At 44.0% G+C, this 24,980-nt stretch overlaps 1 protein-coding gene across 2 annotated transcripts in view; it reads left to right on the top strand.

The window, feature by feature from the left end:
* Nucleotides 1-24,980, top strand: part of NAA35 (N-alpha-acetyltransferase 35, NatC auxiliary subunit) — a 114,828-nt gene that overhangs the window by 21,289 nt on the left and 68,559 nt on the right. For both annotated transcript variants that reach the window (XR_013272138.1, XM_077474838.1), the window contains exon 2: nt 23,497-23,573. Coding sequence is in view for 1 of the 2 variants with exons in the window: in XM_077474838.1 (XP_077330964.1) it covers nt 23,501-23,573 (73 nt within the window). In the remaining variant the exon portion in view is untranslated. The remainder of the gene's footprint in view (nt 1-23,496; nt 23,574-24,980) is intronic.

Below are 24,980 nucleotides of genomic sequence, written 5' to 3'. Positions count from 1 at the left end.
CATATCAACATCATTTAAGCCCAGAAAACCTAATTGGAAGTGAGGGTAATTCTACTTCCGGTATGCGGAAAAAATGGCGGCCCGGCGTGCGTTCCACGCCTCGCATTGGGTGCGTTTCACCTATCCATATTGATATGTGAAAAGAGGATATAGGCACGAACCTGTTTTTTATGGTCCATATATGAAACGAGCCAACATATAATAAATTTGAATGCTGTGGGCTCACAAGTTATCAAAAAAAGTGTCCAGAACCCTTTTTAGAGTGGTGATCAGAAACCGGAAGTGAGCATCCACAAGACCCGGAACCGGAAGTAATTGTCCATCACTTCCGGAGCGGAATGAGGATGTAAACAAGACATCAATGCAAAGAAATCACTATCTATTCTCTTATACAGATAAAAAGGTAGCGCTAATGACACCTAATGGCCACTAATAAGATTGCAACTAAATATACTGATGATTGCACCTTTGTGGATCAGGCAAACTGTTTAAAACAACGGTTCCTAGATAAGGGGTATCATGCACTGACTTTAGAAACACAACTACAGGAAGTCTTGAATATAAATAGGGACACTCTCCTGCAGGTGAAAACCCCCCGTAATGATAGAGAGAAGTTTAAATGGTCCTTTACAACCACCTTCAACATACAACACAGGCAGGTAAAAAAGATTTTGAGTAAACATTGGGAGGTTTTGAGAAGAGATCCTGTATTGGGTCCTAATCTTCCTGAAAGAGCTAATGTTCTCTTCAGAGGGGCTCCCACCTTGCAAAGTAAAATTGCCCCCAACATCATTAACCCTCCAACACAGCCTACTTTCTTTCATAACATGGTAGGCTATTTTCCGTGCAAAAAATGTAGTGTGTGTCAACATAATGCATTGACACAACGAAAAATTTCAGAATTTACATCCACTGTAACTGGTAAAAGATATTCAATTAAATGTTTTTGCACTTGCAAAACTAAATATGTGGTTTATTTAATAACCTGCCCCTGTGGGAAGCAATATGTTGGCCGCACTACCAGAACTTTTTCCACAAGGGTCGGCGAACATATCTCCCTGATCAGAAGTAAATTATCTAAGCACACGGTGCCGAGACACTATAGGGAATGCCACAGTAACGATCTACGTGGCACTCAATTTATCGTGATAGATAAATATATTCCACCTTGGAGAGGGGGACCCCTCACTCGTGGGGTCTCCAGGCTTGAAACTTTTTGGATATACGAACTTCAGTCCCACTCCCCACTCGGTATGAATGTGGAGTGGGACATCAATGCGTTCATTGATGATTCGTAGGACCTTCTGGCATTAGTGATATGTAGTCTGACATTGGGTATGCTTTTTCCGTGGACATTAACTTTTTTTGTATATCTCTATTTTTTTTACATCTATATTTTTATTTAATTTTTTAATTTTTTGGAATGACCATATTAATAATATTTATTCAATGTTGTGGTATATGGTCATTGTGACCATAAAATTATTAGTCTGCAGCATGAGATGCATTTTTTGCACATTGTAACGTATTGATGGCTTATTTCCTGTATATTTAGTTGCAATCTCATTAGTGGCCATTAGGTGTCATTAGTGTGAGTTGCATTTTCTGCACAGTGTAATGTAAAGATGGCTTATTTTCTGCATATTTAGTTGCAATCTTATTAGTGGCCATTAGGTGTCATTAGCGCTACCTTTTTATCTGTATAAGAGAATAGATAGTGATTTCTTTGCATTGATGTCTTGTTTACATCCTCATTCCGCTCCGGAAGTGATGGACAATTACTTCCGGTTCCGGGTCTTGTGGATGCTCACTTCCGGTTTCTGATCACCACTCTAAAAAGGGTTCTGGACACTTTTTTTGATAACTTGTGAGCCCACAGCATTCAAATTTATTATATGTTGGCTCGTTTCATATATGGACCATAAAAAACAGGTTCGTGCCTATATCCTCTTTTCACATATCAATATGGATAGGTGAAACGCACCCAATGCGAGGCGTGGAACGCACGCCGGGCCGCCATTTTTTCCGCATACCGGAAGTAGAATTACCCTCACTTCCAATTAGGTTTTCTGGGCTTAAATGATGTTGATATGGGTGGAACGCATTTCAATCGAGGCGTGGAACGCACGCTCGTCCGCCATCTTTAATATACCGGAAGTGGGCATAATCGCAACACATGGAGGATTGCCATCACTTCACTGTGTGAGTACCTATATAAGGCAGTAGGACAGTAGTGTGAGTCCACCCCAGATGATGACCGGTGGGTCGAAACGCGTCGGGAGGACTCCGCTACTGCCATTTTTATCCTGACACGCTTGATTGTACTTTTTGGAAATGTGAGTTTTACCAAAATATTTTTTATTAAAGTTTTTTTAAAGACGTTATTATGCCATGTCGGTTCTGTCTTTTCATCTTTCATGCCTGAATCATTGTTGGATCTATATGCACATGAGGAATATTGACCACATCTAGCCATCTGTTGGGATCGTATATGCCATGACTGACACACCTAATCCTTGAGACCATTCTTTGGTTGGGATCGCAAGCTTTGATTGACCCCTGAGGCGTATGCCTACTAGGGTCACATAGATCTGGTAAGCCTACACCCTATAAGGTGGTGGGATTGTCACATGGTGGAACATTGTTTTTTCGGTCACAATATCACAGGATCCTGGTCACTACTGGCACTCTGCACGATTGTTTTGGACTACATATTCATTTATGGACTTCATTATTGAGATTATTGTTTATAGACATTCACAGTCACTGTTTTCACAGTTATCTATGGATTTTATCACTGTGTTTATTGTTTACAGATATTCATAGTCACTGTTTTCTCTTTTAGAGATACAACATCCTATTACCCTCTTCTCTTGGTATATATATAGGTCACTGTATATATTTATACAATTTCATATTCTGTATTTTTATTACAGTGCATCTATATTTTTTTCCTTTGGGTAATACTATACATATATTTGAGCACATATTATTTTGTAGCACTATAAGAAGTGTGTATAGGCTGAGCGCTTGCACTACATTTTTTATCGATTTTCCAGCTAAAAAAAATCCCTAGTTTTAGCGTGTTGGCTGCTCATCATATACATTTCTTTGTATTTATCTATTTCAATTTATAATTTTCCTTTTGCGCAATATTGTTGGTGTACATCTCTCTTGTGGTTTTAGTGGATTAATATTGCAGCATTTGTAAAGAAACATCCGTAATTACAATGGATGTATTTGACTACAGAGCTTCACATAAAGTGAACATAGATGGTGTATTTGTCCCCGATAGTAGCAATACTGAAATCGGAGGCCTTTTTGTAAGGTTGAAAAATATCATGTCGACCGAATTACACCTGGAGTGGGACTTGGTATTTTTACAACAGTATATCACGGAACAGATGGTTCCCCGTAGCCTCAGATGGGACGTTTGCCCACAACAGGGAGAATCAGACCCTGATTCTTGGTTCAAATATTTTAATGAGGCAGGTACCAATCTCCTCTCTTTCCTTATCTTAAAGAAAAAGGCATGTTTATTAAACATAGATAAGGAAATTAAGGAGATTAGAGATAAACTAAATACATATAAAGGGTCGCCGGAATATAATTCTCTCTCGTCCAACTTACTCAATCATTTGGAAAAAGAGGATCGAGACCAAAAAAATAAAAAACAGAAAAAATATTCCCGAGACACGAATGACTATAAGACAAACAATGTATTCAGATGGCAAAAATTATTTTTAGCACCACCTCTCAATCAAACTTCCCCTTCTGTGAATATGGAGGTTGGCTCTAATCCCGGTACTTCTGCCTCCCAGGATATACCACCTCCCAGAACATATAGTGAGGCTGTTCAGAGGGGGCCTGATAATGGAACACACAATGTTCAACATTTTAGCCCATATAGGACAAATAATCACAAAAGGGGCAGGGGGGGCCCAAGAGGTAAGAGAGGAGGACGTGGGCATCAAAGAGATCATTCTCATCATAGAAACATCTCAGCCCCTGTGGATTACAATAATTCACCATATTACCATTCACCACGTACACCATACTCTTCTAGCCATCAAAATTATCTCCCTCCCCGGGAAACCAACCCCCCCTATTACTATAATAGAGGTATCCAACATTATGAGGACATACCTCCTTCGCAAAACAGGTTTGCACCTTTACGCGATGTGAGGAGTTCTGACATCACTTATACCAGGCATTCTCCTTCCCCCTATCCTTACAATCCTCCCAATACCAACTATGAACAGGGTTTTCACGAGGACCCACCCCCCAAAAAAAGGGGTCAAGAACGAGGAGAGGTTGTAGAGGGGGAAGGAGATTACAAAGACGGAAAGAGAAGAAGGCTCTAATACGGCAGGGGGTTTTTAATCTGAGCTCTAAGTCTTTCACATCTGAAGAGATGTTGATTTTAGACAAGGGCTTAAAATTTGCACCCCCTAATAAACTCAATAAATTTTCCACATTTATAGATATACACAAATTTACACGGAAGCTGAATATTCAAAGATACCTTACATCTAATCCGTATCGTACAGACTACCATGCCAGCACGTCAGGCACTGTCCACTCAGGGTTATCTAACCCTTCCCTTTTCTCCCCTCCGGTACCCATTGCTCCCGCAGTGAAAATTTTTAGAGATTTAGTACTCAGCGATTTAGCTAAATTACCAGTGAAAAAATATCACTCTACTTCTCTACCTAAAGTCGCATTGAAGTCTCTCTGTGACCAAAAGCAAGTTATAATACGCCCAGCTGACAAGGGAGGGGGCATAGTTGTACTGGACAAAACTCAGTATGAGGAGGAAATGGCAAACATCTTGAGTGAGCCAGGCACGTATCTGTTATTACCCAATAACCCCACAAATGTTTACAGAAAACAATTAAAAGCCCTTGTTGACAAAGGTTACGAACAAAAAATCTTGAATAAAAAAGAAAAAGCCTTTTTGGTCCCTGCATCTCCTAGAATACCTACCATCTATTATCTACCTAAGATCCACAAGAGTCTAACAGCTCCTCCCGGTAGACCCATTGTAAGTGGCATAAATTCGGTCACAGCACGCATAGGTAGATACATAGACTTTTACCTCCAACCACTCGTGAGAAAGATGCCCTCATACATACAAGACACTGGGGATACCATTAAGAAATTGGAAGGCATACAGTTCCAAGGACAATGCATTATAGCCACTGCCGATGTTTCATCCCTATATACCTGTATTCCACAGGACAAAGGAATAGAAGCGGTGCGTTTCTTTCTTGATCAAGAACGCACGCTAGTTCCTTGTCAACGTAATTACATTATAGAATTATTGGAATTCGCCACCAGCCATAGTTATTTCTGGTTTGGTGGCCAGTACTACTCTCAACAAAGGGGTGTGGCCATGGGGGCGAAATTTGCGCCCAGCTTGGCCAATCTTTTCATGGCCAAATGGGAGGAGGATGTCGTCTATGCCCAGCGGAGCCCATCATTGATTTTGTGGGTCCGATACATAGACGACATCCTCCTCCTATGGGGGGGCACCCTCGATGCTCTTCTTGAATTTTTCAGTGGTTTGAATAATAACGACAGGGGAATTTCATTAACTTTCCAGACCAGTACTGACAGAATTCAATTTCTGGATTTGGAGATTGGAATTTCCCCAGGAGGTTTCAGTTTTAAAACCCACTTTAAGTCCACTGACCGTAACAGCTATATTGCCATGGACAGTTGCCATCATAAAAGTTGGCTTACCTCCGTTCCACGCAGTCAATTTATTAGACTGCGGCGTAATTGTACTGATGATTGCACCTTTGTGGATCAGGCAAACTGTTTAAAACAACGGTTCCTAGATAAGGGGTATCATGCACTGACTTTAGAAACACAACTACAGGAAGTCTTGAATATAAATAGGGACACTCTCCTGCAGGTGAAAACCCCCCGTAATGATAGAGAGAAGTTTAAATGGTCCTTTACAACCACCTTCAACATACAACACAGGCAGGTAAAAAAGATTTTGAGTAAACATTGGGAGGTTTTGAGAAGAGATCCTGTATTGGGTCCTAATCTTCCTGAAAGAGCTAATGTTCTCTTCAGAGGGGCTCCCACCTTGCAAAGTAAAATTGCCCCCAACATCATTAACCCTCCAACACAGCCTACTTTCTTTCATAACATGGTAGGCTATTTTCCGTGCAAAAAATGTAGTGTGTGTCAACATAATGCATTGACACAACGAAAAATTTCAGAATTTACATCCACTGTAACTGGTAAAAGATATTCAATTAAATGTTTTTGCACTTGCAAAACTAAATATGTGGTTTATTTAATAACCTGCCCCTGTGGGAAGCAATATGTTGGCCGCACTACCAGAACTTTTTCCACAAGGGTCGGCGAACATATCTCCCTGATCAGAAGTAAATTATCTAAGCACACGGTGCCGAGACACTATAGGGAATGCCACAGTAACGATCTACGTGGCACTCAATTTATCGTGATAGATAAATATATTCCACCTTGGAGAGGGGGACCCCTCACTCGTGGGGTCTCCAGGCTTGAAACTTTTTGGATATACGAACTTCAGTCCCACTCCCCACTCGGTATGAATGTGGAGTGGGACATCAATGCGTTCATTGATGATTCGTAGGACCTTCTGGCATTAGTGATATGTAGTCTGACATTGGGTATGCTTTTTCCGTGGACATTAACTTTTTTTGTATATCTCTATTTTTTTTACATCTATATTTTTATTTTATTTTTTAATTTTTTGGAATGACCATATTAATAATATTTATTCAATGTTGTGGTATATGGTCATTGTGACCATAAAATTATTAGTCTGCAGCATGAGATGCATTTTTTGCACATTGTAACGTATTGATGGCTTATTTCCTGTATATTTAGTTGCAATCTCATTAGTGGCCATTAGGTGTCATTAGTGTGAGTTGCATTTTCTGCACAGTGTAATGTAAAGATGGCTTATTTTCTGCATATTTAGTTGCAATCTTATTAGTGGCCATTAGGTGTCATTAGCGCTACCTTTTTATCTGTATAAGAGAATAGATAGTGATTTCTTTGCATTGATGTCTTGTTTACATCCTCATTCCGCTCCGGAAGTGATGGACAATTACTTCCGGTTCCGGGTCTTGTGGATGCTCACTTCCGGTTTCTGATCACCACTCTAAAAAGGGTTCTGGACACTTTTTTTGATAACTTGTGAGCCCACAGCATTCAAATTTATTATATGTTGGCTCGTTTCATATATGGACCATAAAAAACAGGTTCGTGCCTATATCCTCTTTTCACATATCAATATGGATAGGTGAAACGCACCCAATGCGAGGCGTGGAACGCACGCCGGGCCGCCATTTTTTCCGCATACCGGAAGTAGAATTACCCTCACTTCCAATTAGGTTTTCTGGGCTTAAATGATGTTGATATGGGTGGAACGCATTTCAATCGAGGCGTGGAACGCACGCTCGTCCGCCATCTTTAATATACCGGAAGTGGGCATAATCGCAACACATGGAGGATTGCCATCACTTCACTGTGTGAGTACCTATATAAGGCAGTAGGACAGTAGTGTGAGTCCACCCCAGATGATGACCGGTGGGTCGAAACGCGTCGGGAGGACTCCGCTACTGCCATTTTTATCCTGACACGCTTGATTGTACTTTTTGGAAATGTGAGTTTTACCAAAATATTTTTTATTAAAGTTTTTTTAAAGACGTTATTATGCCATGTCGGTTCTGTCTTTTCATCTTTCATGCCTGAATCATTGTTGGATCTATATGCACATGAGGAATATTGACCACATCTAGCCATCTGTTGGGATCGTATATGCCATGACTGACACACCTAATCCTTGAGACCATTCTTTGGTTGGGATCGCAAGCTTTGATTGACCCCTGAGGCGTATGCCTACTAGGGTCACATAGATCTGGTAAGCCTACACCCTATAAGGTGGTGGGATTGTCACATGGTGGAACATTGTTTTTTTCGGTCACAATATCACAGGATCCTGGTCACTACTGGCACTCTGCACGATTGTTTTGGACTATATATTCATTTATGGACTTCATTATTGAGATTATTGTTTATAGACATTCACAGTCACTGTTTTCACAGTTATCTATGGATTTTATCACTGTGTTTATTGTTTACAGATATTCATAGTCACTGTTTTCTCAAATCGCCTTTCAGGACAACCCCGGAGAGAGTGTAGCTCCACCTTGCAATCAGGAAACACATGCCCACTTTAAAAACACCTCCTCCTCCTCCATGGCTTCAGTTATTGTGTTTCCTCCTTGGAGGAAGCATGTGCCTGAACCAGGGAGAGCTACACTCTCTGCAGGGGAGTAAGGCTTACCTTTTGTTGCAGGTTGTTTCTCTTTGACCCCCAGCAGCATCTCCACGGGGAGAGGACTCCTGGAGCTCCTGGTCCCGCCATCTCACGGGAGTAAGGACCCTCGGAGTGCCGGCGTCGGGTGCCCGGTGTCCGCTTGTTAGCGCAGGGAGGGCTCTGTTGCTGGCGGAGGCCGCTGCAGGTCAGCGGCATGGCTCCGTTTTCGGCGCCGGGTCCCGGGCGGCGACGGCGTCGTTCACGGTGACGCGCGGGCGCTCTGAGGGGGCGTGGCGCCGTGGTTCAGCGCCTGGAACGCAGGGGTCATGGGGCGGGTCAGGTGACCGTGTGCTTCCGCTTCCGGCCGGCCTTGATGACGCGGCGGCCGGGAAAATTTAAAATGAGAGCTGTTTGTAAAATAGCTGCCTCACTCAAACGATGGAAGAGTGCAAGCCAGCTATGGCGGAGACAGGCGCCCCCAGCACCGGTCCAGCCCAGGTACGTAAGGTGCACTGGCACCCTCTGCTTTACTGTGGGTATGTCTTTGTTTGTTCCCCCCTCTTGGGGGCCTGTCGCTGCAGGTCAGAGGTGGACTTCGCTCTGACCTTTTGCAGCCTAGTTCGGGGGTCTCACTAGTAGGTCTGTTTGGCGGTGGGTCTCTGCACTGGCTTGGTGTTAAGCAACTGGTTGTTGAGAGCTTTTAGTGAATTAAACCTGTATGTCGTTTCAGGAAAAATCACTAGGAAAAGCTAGACCAGGTCAGAGAAAATGTCCTTCTTGCAAAACCCCCCTCAGAGATTCATGGCAGAAGGCAATGTGCAGAAATTGTATCAGAGAATTGATGGAAGAGGAAACATCTCAACAATATAAGGATTTGTTTTCTTCGGTTAAAGAGCTGACAAACTCTTTGAGTTCAGTCAAGTCCATCCTGATACAAAACCCTCCCGCACAGACCGAGCCTCAGAACTTACCGCCCAGCCCCAGGGCGTCGTCATCCAGACAGGTGGAAACTGAAGAGTCTGGAGACGAAGGGGGTAGTACTCTCATCTCCTTCAGGGATTCTGAGGAGGAGGAAGAGGAAGAAGATAGCAGGGGCTCCAAATTCAAGCTATCACTAGAGGAAGTAGATGATATTTTAAAAGCAATCTACACTACTCTAGAAATTCAGGAAGAAAAAGTACAACTGTCAGTTCATGACAAAATGTACCAGGGGTTGGACGAAACAAAACGGCGAGTTTTTCCTGTCCACAGGGTCCTCTCAGACTCGGTGAGAAAGGAGTGGAAGGACCCAGAAAAAGCCCCTTTCTTCTCTAAAGCTCTCAAAAGAAGGTTTCCCTTCGAAGATAAGGACTCAGAGGTTTGGAACAAGAAACCCAGAGTCGATGCAGCTTTCTCGCAGGTATCCAGACGAACGGATCTAGCCTTTGAAGATATGGGGATCCTTAAAGACCCAATGGACAAAAAAGCTGACTCCATCCTTAAAAAAGCTTGGGATGCTGCGTCAGTCAGTCTAAAACCAGCAATGGCAGCTACGGTGGTGGCCAGGAATCTGGAATGTTGGGTAGAGAAGCTGAAGAGCCATATTGAGGCGGGGGCACCCCGCAAGGATCTCTTAGAGTCCTTTCCACTGATCCTGAATGCAGTCAAATACATGGCGGATGCATCAGCAGAATCAGTTAAACTGGCCGCTAGGTCTTCGGCTCTTGTAAATTCAGCCAGGAGAGCAGTTTGGCTGAAAACATGGTCTGGGGACACTGCCTCTAAGGTCAAGCTGTGTGGTCTTCCCTTCTCGGGTGACTTGCTCTTTGGTCCTGATTTAGAGTCTGTGCTGGATAGAACAGCCGATAAAAAGAAGGCTTTTCCAGTTAAGAAAAAGCAGATTGCTAAAAAGAATTTTCGTGCTTTTCAGCAGTCCCATAAAAAAGACCAGGAGCACAAGAGCAGATGGGGTTCACAGAAGGGCAAAGGCAGGGGTGGAGTCCTCTTTAGATCTCCCCCAGAGCAGTCCCCTAAGAACAAGTGACAATATCTCCCCAGTGGGGGGGAGACTGTCAGCTTTTCGCGAACAATGGGACAGGCTGTCTCCAAATCTGTTCGTGAAGAGCGTTGTCAATCAGGGGTACAGGTTGGAGTTTTCAGAACTACCCCCGAGCAGGTTTTATGTGACAACATTGCCAAGGGATCAGGAGAAGGCCTCTGCAATGAAGCTGTTGTTACAGGAGCTGATACAGCAAGAGGTTCTGATTCAAGTCCCAGTAAACCAGCAGGGCGGGGGTTTTTATTCACATATTTTTCTGGTGAAAAAACCCTCAGGGAAGTACCGTCTAATCCTGAATCTGAAATTCCTGAACAGGTTCATTCGGTACAAACATTTCAGGATGGATACAATTTTCTCCATCACAAAGCTGTTGACCCCAGAATGCTTCATGGCATCCCTGGACCTAAGGGATGCCTACCTTCATATACCAATTCATCAGGCATCGCAGCAGTTCCTGCGCCTGGCATTGAAGGTAGGGAGTTCGGTATGGCACCTCCAATTCAGGGCTCTGCCGTTCGGACTCTCGTCCTCTCCCAGGGTCTTTACGAAGATTATGGCAGAGGCTTTGGAACCCCTGAAATTGAAGGGGATTCCAGTCGTTCCTTATCTGGACGACCTTTTGTTTTTTGCAGACTCCAGGGAGCAGGCCCTAGTCAATCTCCAGAGGGCCCAGTCTCACCTCGAGGGCCTGGGATGGCTTCTAAACCTAGAGAAGTCAATCCTGACCCCCTCACAGGAAATGAAATTTCTGGGGTATACATTAAATTCGATTCTCCAGAAAGTTTTCCTGCCGTTGGAAAAACAGGAAAAGTTACAGCTAGCTGTACAGCGGATACAGAGCAACCAGACAGTCTCAGTCAGGATGGCTATGGCAGTTCTGGGCCTGCTTACGGCAGCAATCCCGGCTGTTCAGTGGGCCAGGTTCCATTCCAGACCCCTTCAGAGGGAGGTTCTGTCAAGCTGGTCCCATCAGGATCCTTTGGAAAAACAGCAAAAAATTTCGTCAAAGACGAAAAGGGCTCTTTGGTGGTGGAGAGACCAGGCAAACCTCTCAAGGGGCCTGGTGTGGACCTTTCCTGTGGACAAGCGCCTTACTACAGACGCAAGTGCCTGGGGCTGGGGAGCCCATCTGGATGGTCAGACATCTCAGGGGGTCTGGTCCAAACAGGAAGCTCAAAGATCATCCAACTGGAGGGAGTTGAAGGCGATCTTTCTGGGTTTAGTGGCATTTCAGCAGAGTTTGAGAGGTCACCATGTTCAGGTGTTGTCAGACAACACAACAGCGGTTACCTACATTATGAAGCAAGGGGGAACCAGAAGCAGGAGCTTGATGGAGCTGGCCAATCTGTTGTTAGCCTGGGCAGAACAGAACACAGCCTCACTATCGGCAGTGCATCTGAAGGGCTCTCAGAATTTGTTTGCGGACCTCCTAAGCAGGCGCAAATTGCTAGAGGCAGAATGGAGTCTGAATCAGGAAGTGTTCCTGATGATCTCCGAGGCCTGGGGGGTTCCTCAGGTAGACCTTTTTGCCAGCCAGCAGAACTCAAAGGTGGACAGATTCTTTTCTCTTCACCGAGGAGATGCAGCAATAGGGTTGGATGCATTCGCTCACCCCTGGCATTACCAGCTGTGCTATGCCTTTCCCCCCTTTCCTCTAATTCCACTAGTACTGAGGAAATTCAGGGAAGAAAGGACAGACTTAATACTAGTCACTCCTTTTTGGCCAAAAAGACCCTGGTTCGCGGGTCTTCGAAACCTAGCCTCGAAGCCCCCATGGAGGTTACCACTCAGAAAAGATCTGTTATCCCAGGGGACAGTAAGTCATCCAGAAGTGGAACTCCTGCAGCTAACCGCCTGGTTTCTGAGGAGGACCTGTTAAAGGCTAAAGGTCTCTCAGATAAAGTAGTAAAGACCCTGCTGTCCAGTAGGAAGGCAGTTACACAGGCAATTTACATGAAGGTCTGGAAAAAGTTCAACTCCTGGTGCAGTTCTAGAGAACTCAAGGTCAAGAGCACGGTGTCAGTCTTGGAGTTTCTCCATGAAGGAATGGAGAAGGGTCTCGCAGCCAGTACCCTGAAGACTCAGGTGGCTGCCTTATCAGTTTTCTTTGAAAAGACTTTATCTAAAGAAACTTTAATTTCTAGATTTTTTAGGGCTCTTGCTCGAAATAGACCAGTAGCCCTTAAAGACTTTCCCAGTTGGGATTTGTCTACAGTTTTACAGGGTCTCTCGGGAGCACCGTTTGAACCCTTACAGGAAGCTTCTTTGCAGAAGGTGGTTTTAAAAACAATCTTTTTGGTGGCCATCACCTCAGCCAGGAGAGTCAGCGAGCTCCAAGCTCTAGCTATTACAGAACCCTTCCTTAGAATTTATCAGGACAGGGTGGTACTGAGGACGGATCCAGCATTCCTACCGAAAGTATCCTCAACTTTCCATCGATCACAGGAAATAGTGTTACCTACATTCTCTGCAAGCCCAGCAAATGCAGGAGAGGAAGTTTTTCACACATTGGATGTGAGAAGATGTCTTTTACAGTTTCTGAAAGTTACTAAAGAATTTAGAAAATCAAACGCCCTCTTTGTGATATTTTCTGGATCACGCAAGGGGGAGAAAGCTTCTAAAAGTACGCTGGGTAGGTGGCTTAAGTTGGCTATAACAGAAGCCTATAAAGCAAAAGGAGAAATACCTCCCTCAGGTATTGCTGCCCACTCTACTAGATCCACGGCAGTTTCCTGGGCTGAAAGGGCCGGTGCCACGCCTGAACAAATCTGCAAGGCTGCCACTTGGTCCAGTTATTCGACATTTCTCCGGCATTACCGGTTAGATCTACTGTCTGCAGCAGATCAGGCCTTTGGCAGGAAGGTACTGCAGGCAGTAGTCCCGCCCTAGGGTAAGTTTCTCGGTTATCCTCTCCGGGGTTGTCCTGAAAGGCGATTTGAGAAAGACTCAGTTAGACTTACCGGTGACGGTATTTCTAAGAGCCTTTCAGGACAACCGTTACTTCCCTCCCTAGGTTATGCTTAGTAAATGTATTAAGTTCTACCATGGTGTTGTGCTTTCTGTGCTTTGTTTTCCAGCGTCGGAAGGCCACAATAACTGAAGCCATGGAGGAGGAGGAGGTGTTTTTAAAGTGGGCATGTGTTTCCTGATTGCAAGGTGGAGCTACACTCTCTCCGGGGTTGTCCTGAAAGGCTCTTAGAAATACCGTCACCGGTAAGTCTAACTGAGTCTTTCTCTTTTAGAGATACAACATCCTATTACCCTCTTCTCTTGGTATATATATAGGTCACTGTATATATTTATACAATTTCATATTCTGTATTTTTATTACAGTGCATCTATATTTTTTTCCTTTGGGTAATACTATACATATATTTGAGCACATATTATTTTGTAGCACTATAAGAAGTGTGTATAGGCTGAGCGCTTGCACTACATTTTTTATCGATTTTCCAGCTAAAAAAAATCCCTAGTTTTAGCGTGTTGGCTGCTCATCATATACATTTCTTTGTATTTATCTATTTCAATTTATAATTTTCCTTTTGCGCAATATTGTTGGTGTACATCTCTCTTGTGGTTTTAGTGGATTAATATTGCAGCATTTGTAAAGAAACATCCGTAATTACAATGGATGTATTTGACTACAGAGCTTCACATAAAGTGAACATAGATGGTGTATTTGTCCCCGATAGTAGCAATACTGAAATCGGAGGCCTTTTTGTAAGGTTGAAAAATATCATGTCGACCGAATTACACCTGGAGTGGGACTTGGTATTTTTACAACAGTATATCACGGAACAGATGGTTCCCCGTAGCCTCAGATGGGACGTTTGCCCACAACAGGGAGAATCAGACCCTGATTCTTGGTTCAAATATTTTAATGAGGCAGGTACCAATCTCCTCTCTTTCCTTATCTTAAAGAAAAAGGCATGTTTATTAAACATAGATAAGGAAATTAAGGAGATTAGAGATAAACTAAATACATATAAAGGGTCGCCGGAATATAATTCTCTCTCGTCCAACTTACTCAATCATTTGGAAAAAGAGGATCGAGACCAAAAAAATAAAAAACAGAAAAAATATTCCCGAGACACGAATGACTATAAGACAAACAATGTATTCAGATGGCAAAAATTATTTTTAGCACCACCTCTCAATCAAACTTCCCCTTCTGTGAATATGGAGGTTGGCTCTAATCCCGGTACTTCTGCCTCCCAGGATATACCACCTCCCAGAACATATAGTGAGGCTGTTCAGAGGGGGCCTGATAATGGAACACACAATGTTCAACATTTTAGCCCATATAGGACAAATAATCACAAAAGGGGCAGGGGGGGCCCAAGAGGTAAGAGAGGAGGACGTGGGCATCAAAGAGATCATTCTCATCATAGAAACATCTCAGCCCCTGTGGATTACAATAATTCACCATATTACCATTCACCACGTACACCATACTCTTCTAGCCATCAAAATTATCTCCCTCCCCGGGAAACCAACCCCCCCTATTACTATAATAGAGGTATCCAACATTATGAGGACATACCTCCTTCGCAAAACAGGTTTGCACCTTTACGCGATGTGAGGAGTTCTGACATCACTTATACCAGGCATTCTCCTTCCCCCTATCCTTACAATCCTCCCAATACCAACTATGAACAGGGTTTTCACGAGGACCCACCCCCCAAAAAAAGGGGTCAAGAACGAGGAGAGGTTGTAGAGGGGGAAGGAGATTACAAAGACGGAAAGAGAAGAAGGCTCTAATACGGCAGGGGGTTTTTAATCTGAGCTCTAAGTCTTTCACATCTGAAGAGATGTTGATTTTAGACAAGGGCTTAAAATTTGCACCCCCTAATAAACTCAATAAATTTTCCACATTTATAGATATACACAAATTTACACGGAAGCTGAATATTCAAAGATACCTTACATCTAATCCGTATCGTACAGACTACCATGCCAGCACGTCAGGCACTGTCCACTCAGGGTTATCTAACCCTTCCCTTTTCTCCCCTCCGGTACCCATTGCTCCCGCAGTGAAAATTTTTAGAGATTTAGTACTCAGCGATTTAGCTAAATTACCAGTGAAAAAATATCACTCTACTTCTCTACCTAAAGTCGCATTGAAGTCTCTCTGTGACCAAAAGCAAGTTATAATACGCCCAGCTGACAAGGGAGGGGGCATAGTTGTACTGGACAAAACTCAGTATGAGGAGGAAATGGCAAACATCTTGAGTGAGCCAGGCACGTATCTGTTATTACCCAATAACCCCACAAATGTTTACAGAAAACAATTAAAAGCCCTTGTTGACAAAGGTTACGAACAAAAAATCTTGAATAAAAAAGAAAAAGCCTTTTTGGTCCCTGCATCTCCTAGAATACCTACCATCTATTATCTACCTAAGATCCACAAGAGTCTAACAGCTCCTCCCGGTAGACCCATTGTAAGTGGCATAAATTCGGTCACAGCACGCATAGGTAGATACATAGACTTTTACCTCCAACCACTCGTGAGAAAGATGCCCTCATACATACAAGACACTGGGGATACCATTAAGAAATTGGAAGGCATACAGTTCCAAGGACAATGCATTATAGCCACTGCCGATGTTTCATCCCTATATACCTGTATTCCACAGGACAAAGGAATAGAAGCGGTGCGTTTCTTTCTTGATCAAGAACGCACGCTAGTTCCTTGTCAACGTAATTACATTATAGAATTATTGGAATTCGCCACCAGCCATAGTTATTTCTGGTTTGGTGGCCAGTACTACTCTCAACAAAGGGGTGTGGCCATGGGGGCGAAATTTGCGCCCAGCTTGGCCAATCTTTTCATGGCCAAATGGGAGGAGGATGTCGTCTATGCCCAGCGGAGCCCATCATTGATTTTGTGGGTCCGATACATAGACGACATCCTCCTCCTATGGGGGGGCACCCTCGATGCTCTTCTTGAATTTTTCAGTGGTTTGAATAATAACGACAGGGGAATTTCATTAACTTTCCAGACCAGTACTGACAGAATTCAATTTCTGGATTTGGAGATTGGAATTTCCCCAGGAGGTTTCAGTTTTAAAACCCACTTTAAGTCCACTGACCGTAACAGCTATATTGCCATGGACAGTTGCCATCATAAAAGTTGGCTTACCTCCGTTCCACGCAGTCAATTTATTAGACTGCGGCGTAATTGTACTGATGATTGCACCTTTGTGGATCAGGCAAACTGTTTAAAACAACGGTTCCTAGATAAGGGGTATCATGCACTGACTTTAGAAACACAACTACAGGAAGTCTTGAATATAAATAGGGACACTCTCCTGCAGGTGAAAACCCCCCGTAATGATAGAGAGAAGTTTAAATGGTCCTTTACAACCACCTTCAACATACAACACAGGCAGGTAAAAAAGATTTTGAGTAAACATTGGGAGGTTTTGAGAAGAGATCCTGTATTGGGTCCTAATCTTCCTGAAAGAGCTAATGTTCTCTTCAGAGGGGCTCCCACCTTGCAAAGTAAAATTGCCCCCAACATCATTAACCCTCCAACACAGCCTACTTTCTTTCATAACATGGTAGGCTATTTTCCGTGCAAAAAATGTAGTGTGTGTCAACATAATGCATTGACACAACGAAAAATTTCAGAATTTACATCCACTGTAACTGGTAAAAGATATTCAATTAAATGTTTTTGCACTTGCAAAACTAAATATGTGGTTTATTTAATAACCTGCCCCTGTGGGAAGCAATATGTTGGCCGCACTACCAGAACTTTTTCCACAAGGGTCGGCGAACATATCTCCCTGATCAGAAGTAAATTATCTAAGCACACGGTGCCGAGACACTATAGGGAATGCCACAGTAACGATCTACGTGGCACTCAATTTATCGTGATAGATAAATATATTCCACCTTGGAGAGGGGGACCCCTCACTCGTGGGGTCTCCAGGCTTGAAACTTTTTGGATATACGAACTTCAGTCCCACTCCCCACTCGGTATGAATGTGGAGTGGGACATCAATGCGTTCATTGATGATTCGTAGGACCTTCTGGCATTAGTGATATGTAGTCTGACATTGGGTATGCTTTTTCCGTGGACATTAACTTTTTTTGTATATCTCTATTTTTTTTACATCTATATTTTTATTTTATTTTTTAATTTTTTGGAATGACCATATTAATAATATTTATTCAATGTTGTGGTATATGGTCATTGTGACCATAAAATTATTAGTCTGCAGCATGAGATGCATTTTTTGCACATTGTAACGTATTGATGGCTTATTTCCTGTATATTTAGTTGCAATCTCATTAGTGGCCATTAGGTGTCATTAGTGTGAGTTGCATTTTCTGCACAGTGTAATGTAAAGATGGCTTATTTTCTGCATATTTAGTTGCAATCTTATTAGTGGCCATTAGGTGTCATTAGCGCTACCTTTTTATCTGTATAAGAGAATAGATAGTGATTTCTTTGCATTGATGTCTTGTTTACATCCTCATTCCGCTCCGGAAGTGATGGACAATTACTTCCGGTTCCGGGTCTTGTGGATGCTCACTTCCGGTTTCTGATCACCACTCTAAAAAGGGTTCTGGACACTTTTTTTGATAACTTGTGAGCCCACAGCATTCAAATTTATTATATGTTGGCTCGTTTCATATATGGACCATAAAAAACAGGTTCGTGCCTATATCCTCTTTTCACATATCAATATGGATAGGTGAAACGCACCCAATGCGAGGCGTGGAACGCACGCCGGGCCGCCATTTTTTCCGCATACCGGAAGTAGAATTACCCTCACTTCCAATTAGGTTTTCTGGGCTTAAATGATGTTGATATGGGTGGAACGCATTTCAATCGAGGCGTGGAACGCACGCTCGTCCGCCATCTTTAATATACCGGAAGTGGGCATAATCGCAACACATGGAGGATTGCCATCACTTCACTGTGTGAGTACCTATATAAGGCAGTAGGACAGTAGTGTGAGTCCACCCCAGATGATGACCGGTGGGTCGAAACGCGTCGGGAGGACTCCGCTACTGCCATTTTTATCCTGACACGCTTGATTGTACTTTTTGGAAATGTGAGTTTTACCAAAATATTTTTTATTAAAGTTTTTTTAAAGACGTTATTATGCCATGTCGGTTCTGTCTTTTCATCTTTCATGCCTGAATCATTGTTGGATCTATATGCACATGAGGAATATTGACCACATCTAGCCATCTGTTGGGATCGTATATGCCATGACTGACACACCTAATCCTTGAGACCATTCTTTGGTTGGGATCGCAAGCTTTGATTGACCCCTGAGGCGTATGCCTACTAGGGTCACATAGATCTGGTAAGCCTACACCCTATAAGGTGGTGGGATTGTCACATGGTGGAACATTGTTTTTTTCGGTCACAATATCACAGGATCCTGGTCACTACTGGCACTCTGCACGATTGTTTTGGACTATATATTCATTTATGGACTTCATTATTGAGATTATTGTTTATAGACATTCACAGTCACTGTTTTCACAGTTATCTATGGATTTTATCACTGTGTTTATTGTTTACAGATATTCATAGTCACTGTTTTCTCTTTTAGAGATACAACATCCTATTACCCTCTTCTCTTGGTATATATATAGGTCACTGTATATATTTATACAATTTCATATTCTGTATTTTTATTACAGTGCATCTATATTTTTTTCCTTTGGGTAATACTATACATATATTTGAGCACATATTATTTTGTAGCACTATAAGAAGTGTGTATAGGCTGAGCGCTTGCACTACATTTTTTATCTACCTTAATGCATTCTCCGCATTAAGGTAAAAAAAAAAAACTTCTGTGCCACAGGATCCCCCAGCCCCCTTATACTTATCTGAGCAAGATCTCGATCCAACACTGTGCTCTTCCTGCTATCTCCCTCCTCAAAGGACCAATTGATAGCAGCAGGACTCAGGAGCCATTGACTTCCACTGCTGTCCATCAAATCCTGTAATAAGGGGTGGGGGCCCGCCATGCTGTTGGTCTATAGACGCAGGTAGAGCTGCCTATGGGGGCACTCACCAAAGAGGTGGTGCTAGGAGTGCTGCTGGCAGGGGACCCCAGAAGAGGAAAATCGGGGGTATATGTTGAACAAAAAAGGGGGTTGTTAATCGCTTTAAGACAGCCCATTCATTTGGGCACATTGCCTAATGCAGATGTAGCACCCTGGGGTTTAGTCAGGGAGCTCCTCTCCAAATTCCTTGTCAGGAGTAGCTACTGCAGTTATTTGATAGAAATCTATTGATTTCTCCCCAAGTCTGACCTTGTTGCACTTTTCTCTTCTACCACTAGGCGGCTGGGAAATTGCTGGTACTAGATATGAGAAGGGCAACCCAAGGTCAGGTTATGAGCAGGGGCAGACTGACCATTGGGCCACTTGTGCACTGCCCGAGGGCCCCATGCCACTAGGGGCCCCATCAGGGTTGCCAGCCTCAGTAAAAGCAGGGACAGTATGTAAAAATTTGTTTTATTTTACATCTGTCTCTGAAATATCCCTTACAGACATCCTTTTGGTCTAAAAATCCAGAGATTATAGCTGCCCCACCTCTCTAGTACCTTCTCAGCCAATAGAAACATGTCTGTGTATACTGTGTGTGTGTTTGTGTATACTGTGTGGCCCCATAATCTGATTGCCTGGGAGCCCCATAATCTCCTATTGCCCAGGGGCCCCATGAGTTGTCAGTCTGCCCCTGGTTATGAGTATATGGGATATCTCAGTCAATGGGCGGGGATTTTCTTGAATCCCTTGGTCTGCTGGAAGAACCTATATATTCAGGTGAGGTCAGGTGAGCTATGTTCTGTGCCACCCAGACCACTGTCTGGGTGGACATGTCATATGCCCTGGGCTGCTAAGCCAGACATTGCGCCTATTCTGGGGTCATCTGGCTGCCAGGCTGTGTGAGGGCCTATGCAGAAGTAAGACAGCAGCAAAGGGTTGGGATTGCGGCTTGCAGTCCAACCAGAAGTGACAGTTCTATTGGCCGGAGAACCTGTCAGTGGTCGGAGTTAGAAGGGAAGCTGTCGCCACTAAGGCACCAACCACCTTTACCAGGGACCACAGTGAGTAACTGAAGCAAGTACTAGAGCAGTATTCTCGCCAAACGGGCACGGTGGAGAATCGGGAAACTTCAGGCAGGACCCAACCAGCGGAGGTGACGCTTGCAGAGCAGTATTGTGAGTCAGCAGGGGTGAAGCTCGAGGGGTATCTGGAGTGCCAAGCTAGGGACCCAGCAAGGAAGCGTGGGTGACGTTTGAGGGAAATACCACCACAAAAGCCTTGAGGAGCTCATGGGATTCAGAGTCGGTGAATCAGAGTCCAGTGAGAGACTAGGAGCCCAAGGGGCTGAAGAACTAAAAGTAGAAATTGTAGGGAAGCTGAGTGAACTGTTGAACTTTGAGTTAGGAATTGTTACTGTTGCCATAGGAGACAACAATCATCCACGTGCAGATGTGCCTAGCAACCACTTAAAGGGTGTCTTGGTCCTAACCCCATTTCCTTCAAAATATAAAAGGACCTCTTTTGCATTCAAGAAGTGTCTGGTACACAATGGCTTTACCATCTTTGCACCCACTATGCCTCACAACCCACTACATATGGAAGGATGTCGGCTGTCTTTGGCCTTGAAGGTCCTCGTTGGGCTGGAGGAGGTTAAAGACTTTGCATTTTTTGCTGCACAGCACTTTGCTTGTTAATGCATGTTGTGCTGCACTCCAAACTGGGTTAAGGTGCATTGGGGTGTCCTTCAGAATGAATAGCATTGCACCAGTGTGCATAACATGTGTTACCATGCATTGCACCTGCCCTCTCTCTGCATTATAATGCATGTGCTTCTAATATGAATGCTCTCCAAAATTTATAGTTAGGACTGCAGATAATACTGGGGTGCCTTTTAAGTGGCTCTGCCGCTTATGCATTTATTTGCAAATATGTGCAAACTAAACCCCTGTTTTTAATGCAAACTGTTAGGATAATTTGGTTGCAGGCTGGTTGGTAAGTTCGAGTTGGGAATTTTCTTTGGTTTTGTTTGACATGTGTCGCCCCTTGTGGATTGCGGGCAGAATTACCAAGATTCTCCCCATGATCAAAAATGCCCAGGTGTGAACAGGGCCTAAACTGGTAACCTGTAAAGGCTTTTAAGCATCACCTATGAACAATTTTAGGCACTGTTGTTTTTCACCATTTTACAGGCACATGCAATTTTCAGTCTTGACATGTTTGGTATCTGTTTACAAAATGCAACATCTTTTATATTTTGCCATGAGAATTGGATATTATATTGTCTGTGTGCGCCAAAATTCATTGAAGTGTGTTTTTTCCTGAATGTTTGTTTGAAAAACAGCTGCTCAAATATGTGACATAAAAAATTGCGTTAGTCACCATTTTATTCTCCAGGGCCTCTGCTTTCAGAAAATATTGTTTGGAGGTTCTAATTATTTTTTATAGCACAAAAACTTCTGATGTTAATGAGTATAGGTAAGCAAGTGGTTAAACCCAAGAAAGAGGAAGCGGTCTAAAGTTTTTCCACAAACTTCATAGCATCTCTACTTTGTTATTAAAGCGGAGCTCCACCCAAAGAGGCAAGTTCTGCTTTAAGGCCTCCTTTTCCCCTCTTCAGAAAATAGCACTTTTTTGGGTGGAGCTGGTAGCTGGTGTTTTGTGTAGGTGACTTGAGCAGAAGATCTCCTCTCCCCTCATAGGACAGAGTAGAACGAAAACTCCTACAGGCTTTAACCAGACACTGATAGAAGTCACAAAACTGCTATATACTGCTGATGAGAAAAGCTATATAGCAGTTTATATTTACTAAAATATTTGCATTTCCATGTTCTGTGTACTGTGGGAGACCAGCTGTAGTGAATGCAGGGTCCTGGGTTTAGTAACACTTTATTAAACACAAATATGACTGGAGCTCCTCTTTAAAGGCCCTTTCACGCTGACCAGTTTTTGCCATATAAAAAAGCAAAAAAAGAAAAATGCATGACCATTAAATTCAATGGAACACTTCACATCAGTCGGTTGGGGGTCATTTGCCTTTTTTTTTTAAGGGTTCTTTCACACCGAACACAGTTGGATGCATTTTGAATGGCACTCACATTGCAAAGACAGCCCAAAATCAAAGTAGAGTATGCTGCATTGCAAACACAGGGTACGCGCTTCAGATGCACTGCACCATGCCTCTTTAGGGCACATTTATACCAAAAACTGCGTCTTTGACTGCATGTTTACATGCCTTTTGAAGCACACTTGAGTTTTAATGCACTTTGAATGCTTTCTTTATGCTGCGTTTTCAGTGCATTTTTTTGGGCTTTCAAAAAACGTTTCTGGTATGAACGGGCCCTAGGGCTCCATTCACACGTGATCGCAGGCAGAATCGCCAATATCCCGCCCCAGGATTTTCACATGGCCGCAGAATGCAGGACGCGTTTGCGATGCCATTACTTCTAATTGCACTTCAATCTCGCCCAAAAGACGTTGCAGAATTTTTTTTACACGACTCGCATCCTGTACTTTTGCTGCGATTTGTCGGGTGACAATTGTGGAAAAATTGGGGCATTATTGGGGTGCCAGTAGAAGTAATGGCATCACAAACGCATCCTGCGTTTTGCAGCCATTTGAAATCACGGGGCTCTATTCACACCTATGCATGTTGCTTTTGAGCGTTTCTGCAGTGCTTTTTGCGATATTTTTTTTTTTTTTTTGGCAAATCTGTTGGACAGATTTAAAATTGCAAACCGTGGCAAAATTGCAGTAAGAGCACTACATGCTTTTCTGCAGCATCTCCATTGAAGTCTATTGAACCAAAAAAGCACTGTTTGGTGTTTTTAAAAGCGAAAGTCCCTGACCCTTTCCAAAAATGCAGCGGCACAAAAATACATTGATGTGACCGTGTTCCATAGGAACCCATGATAAAAAAAAAAGTCCTGCGTTTCTGTAAAGCAAAAAAAAAATGGATTGGTGTGAATGAATCCTAACAGTTCACTTACTGCATTTTTGATACATGTTTGGTGCGGTAAAAAAATGCACCAAAAATGCAACTTCCCATTGAAATGAATGGAAAAATGCATAAAAAATGTCATGTCCTTTTTTTTTTTTTTTTCAGGCTGATGGCAGGCAAGCAGAAAATGCACATGAAACGCGGCAAAGTATTGGTGCTTTTCCGACGCAATGTTAACACAGGTATGTTATGGTACAATGGGTGTTAATAGGTTGATAATCCCATTTTTATTGTGACAGCAACCAACAAGGGGTTACTGTCTTCTTCACACAGGTATATAAATCCCATGTATGGCTAGTTCTAAGAAGTGGGTGACAACCCTTCTCCCCCATTATCCTTCTCTACATGCAGGGTCTGCCCCCCATGGTCCTTCTCTAGATTGCGGCGTTTCCCCCCCGCCCCCCATGGTCCTTCTCTAGATTGCGGCGTTTCCCCCCCCGCCCCCCATGGTCCTTCTCTAGATTGCGGCGTTTCCCCCCCCCCCCATGGTCCTGCTCTAGATTGTGGCGCTCCCCCGCCCCCCCCATGATCCTTCTCTAGATTGTGGCGCTCCCCCGCCCCCCCCATGATCCTTCTCTAGATTTTGGCGCTCCCCCGCCCCCCCCATGATCCTTCTCTAGATTTTGGCACTCCCCCACCCCCCCATGATCCTTCTCTAGATTGCGGCATCTCCCTCCCTCCATGATCCTTCTCTAGATTGTGGCATCTCCCCCCCCATTATCCTTCTCTACATGCAGGGTCTGCCCCCCATGGTCCTTCTCTAGATTGCTGCGCCCCCCCGCTCCCCATGGTCCTTCTCTAGATTGTGGCGCTCCCCTGCCCCCCTCATGATCCTTCTCTAGATTGCAGTGTCTCCCTCCCCCCCCCGATCCTTCTCTATATGTGGTGTCCCCCCCAGGATCCTTCTCTCTATGTGGTGTCCCCCCCAGGATCCTTCTCTCTATGTGGTGTCCCCCCCAGGATCCTTCTCTCTATGTGGTGTCCCCCCCAGGATCCTTCTCTCTATGTGGTGTCCCCCCCAGGATCCTTCTCTCTATGTGGTGTCCCCCCCAGGATCCTTCTCTCTATGTGGTGTCCCCCCCAGGATCCTTCTCTCTATGTGGTGTCCCCCCCAGGATCCTTCTCTCTATGTGGTGTCCCCCCCAGGATCCTTCTCTCTATGTGGTGTCCCCCCCAGGATCCTTCTCTATATGTGGTGTCCCCCCCAGGATCCTTCTCTATATGTGGTGTCCCCCCCAGGATCCTTCTCTATATGTGGTGTCCCCCTCAGGATCCTTCTCTATATGTGGTGTCCCCCCCCCCAGGATCCTTCTCTATATATGTGGTGTCCCCCCCAGGATCCTTCTCTATATATGTGGTGTCCCCCCCAGGATCCTTCTCTATATGTGGTGTCCCCCCCCAGGATCCTTCTCTATATGTGGTGTCCCCCCCCCCCAGGATCCTTCTCTATATGTGGTGTCCCCCCCCCCAGGATCCTTCTCTATATGTGGTGTCCCCCCCAGGATCCTTCTATATGTGGTGTCCCCCCCCCCCCCCAGGATCCTTCTCTATATGTGGTGTCCCCCCCCAGGATCCTTCTCTATATGTGG

Source organism: Lithobates pipiens, unplaced genomic scaffold (genome assembly GCF_037356315.1).
Source record: "Lithobates pipiens isolate NorthernLeopardFrog02 unplaced genomic scaffold, aLitPip1_a1.2 Scaffold_13, whole genome shotgun sequence".
Classification (NCBI taxonomy): domain Eukaryota; kingdom Metazoa; phylum Chordata; class Amphibia; order Anura; family Ranidae; genus Lithobates; species Lithobates pipiens.
The sequence above is the reverse complement of the archived record's forward strand: the minus strand, read 5'-3'. Positions and strand labels throughout refer to the sequence as shown.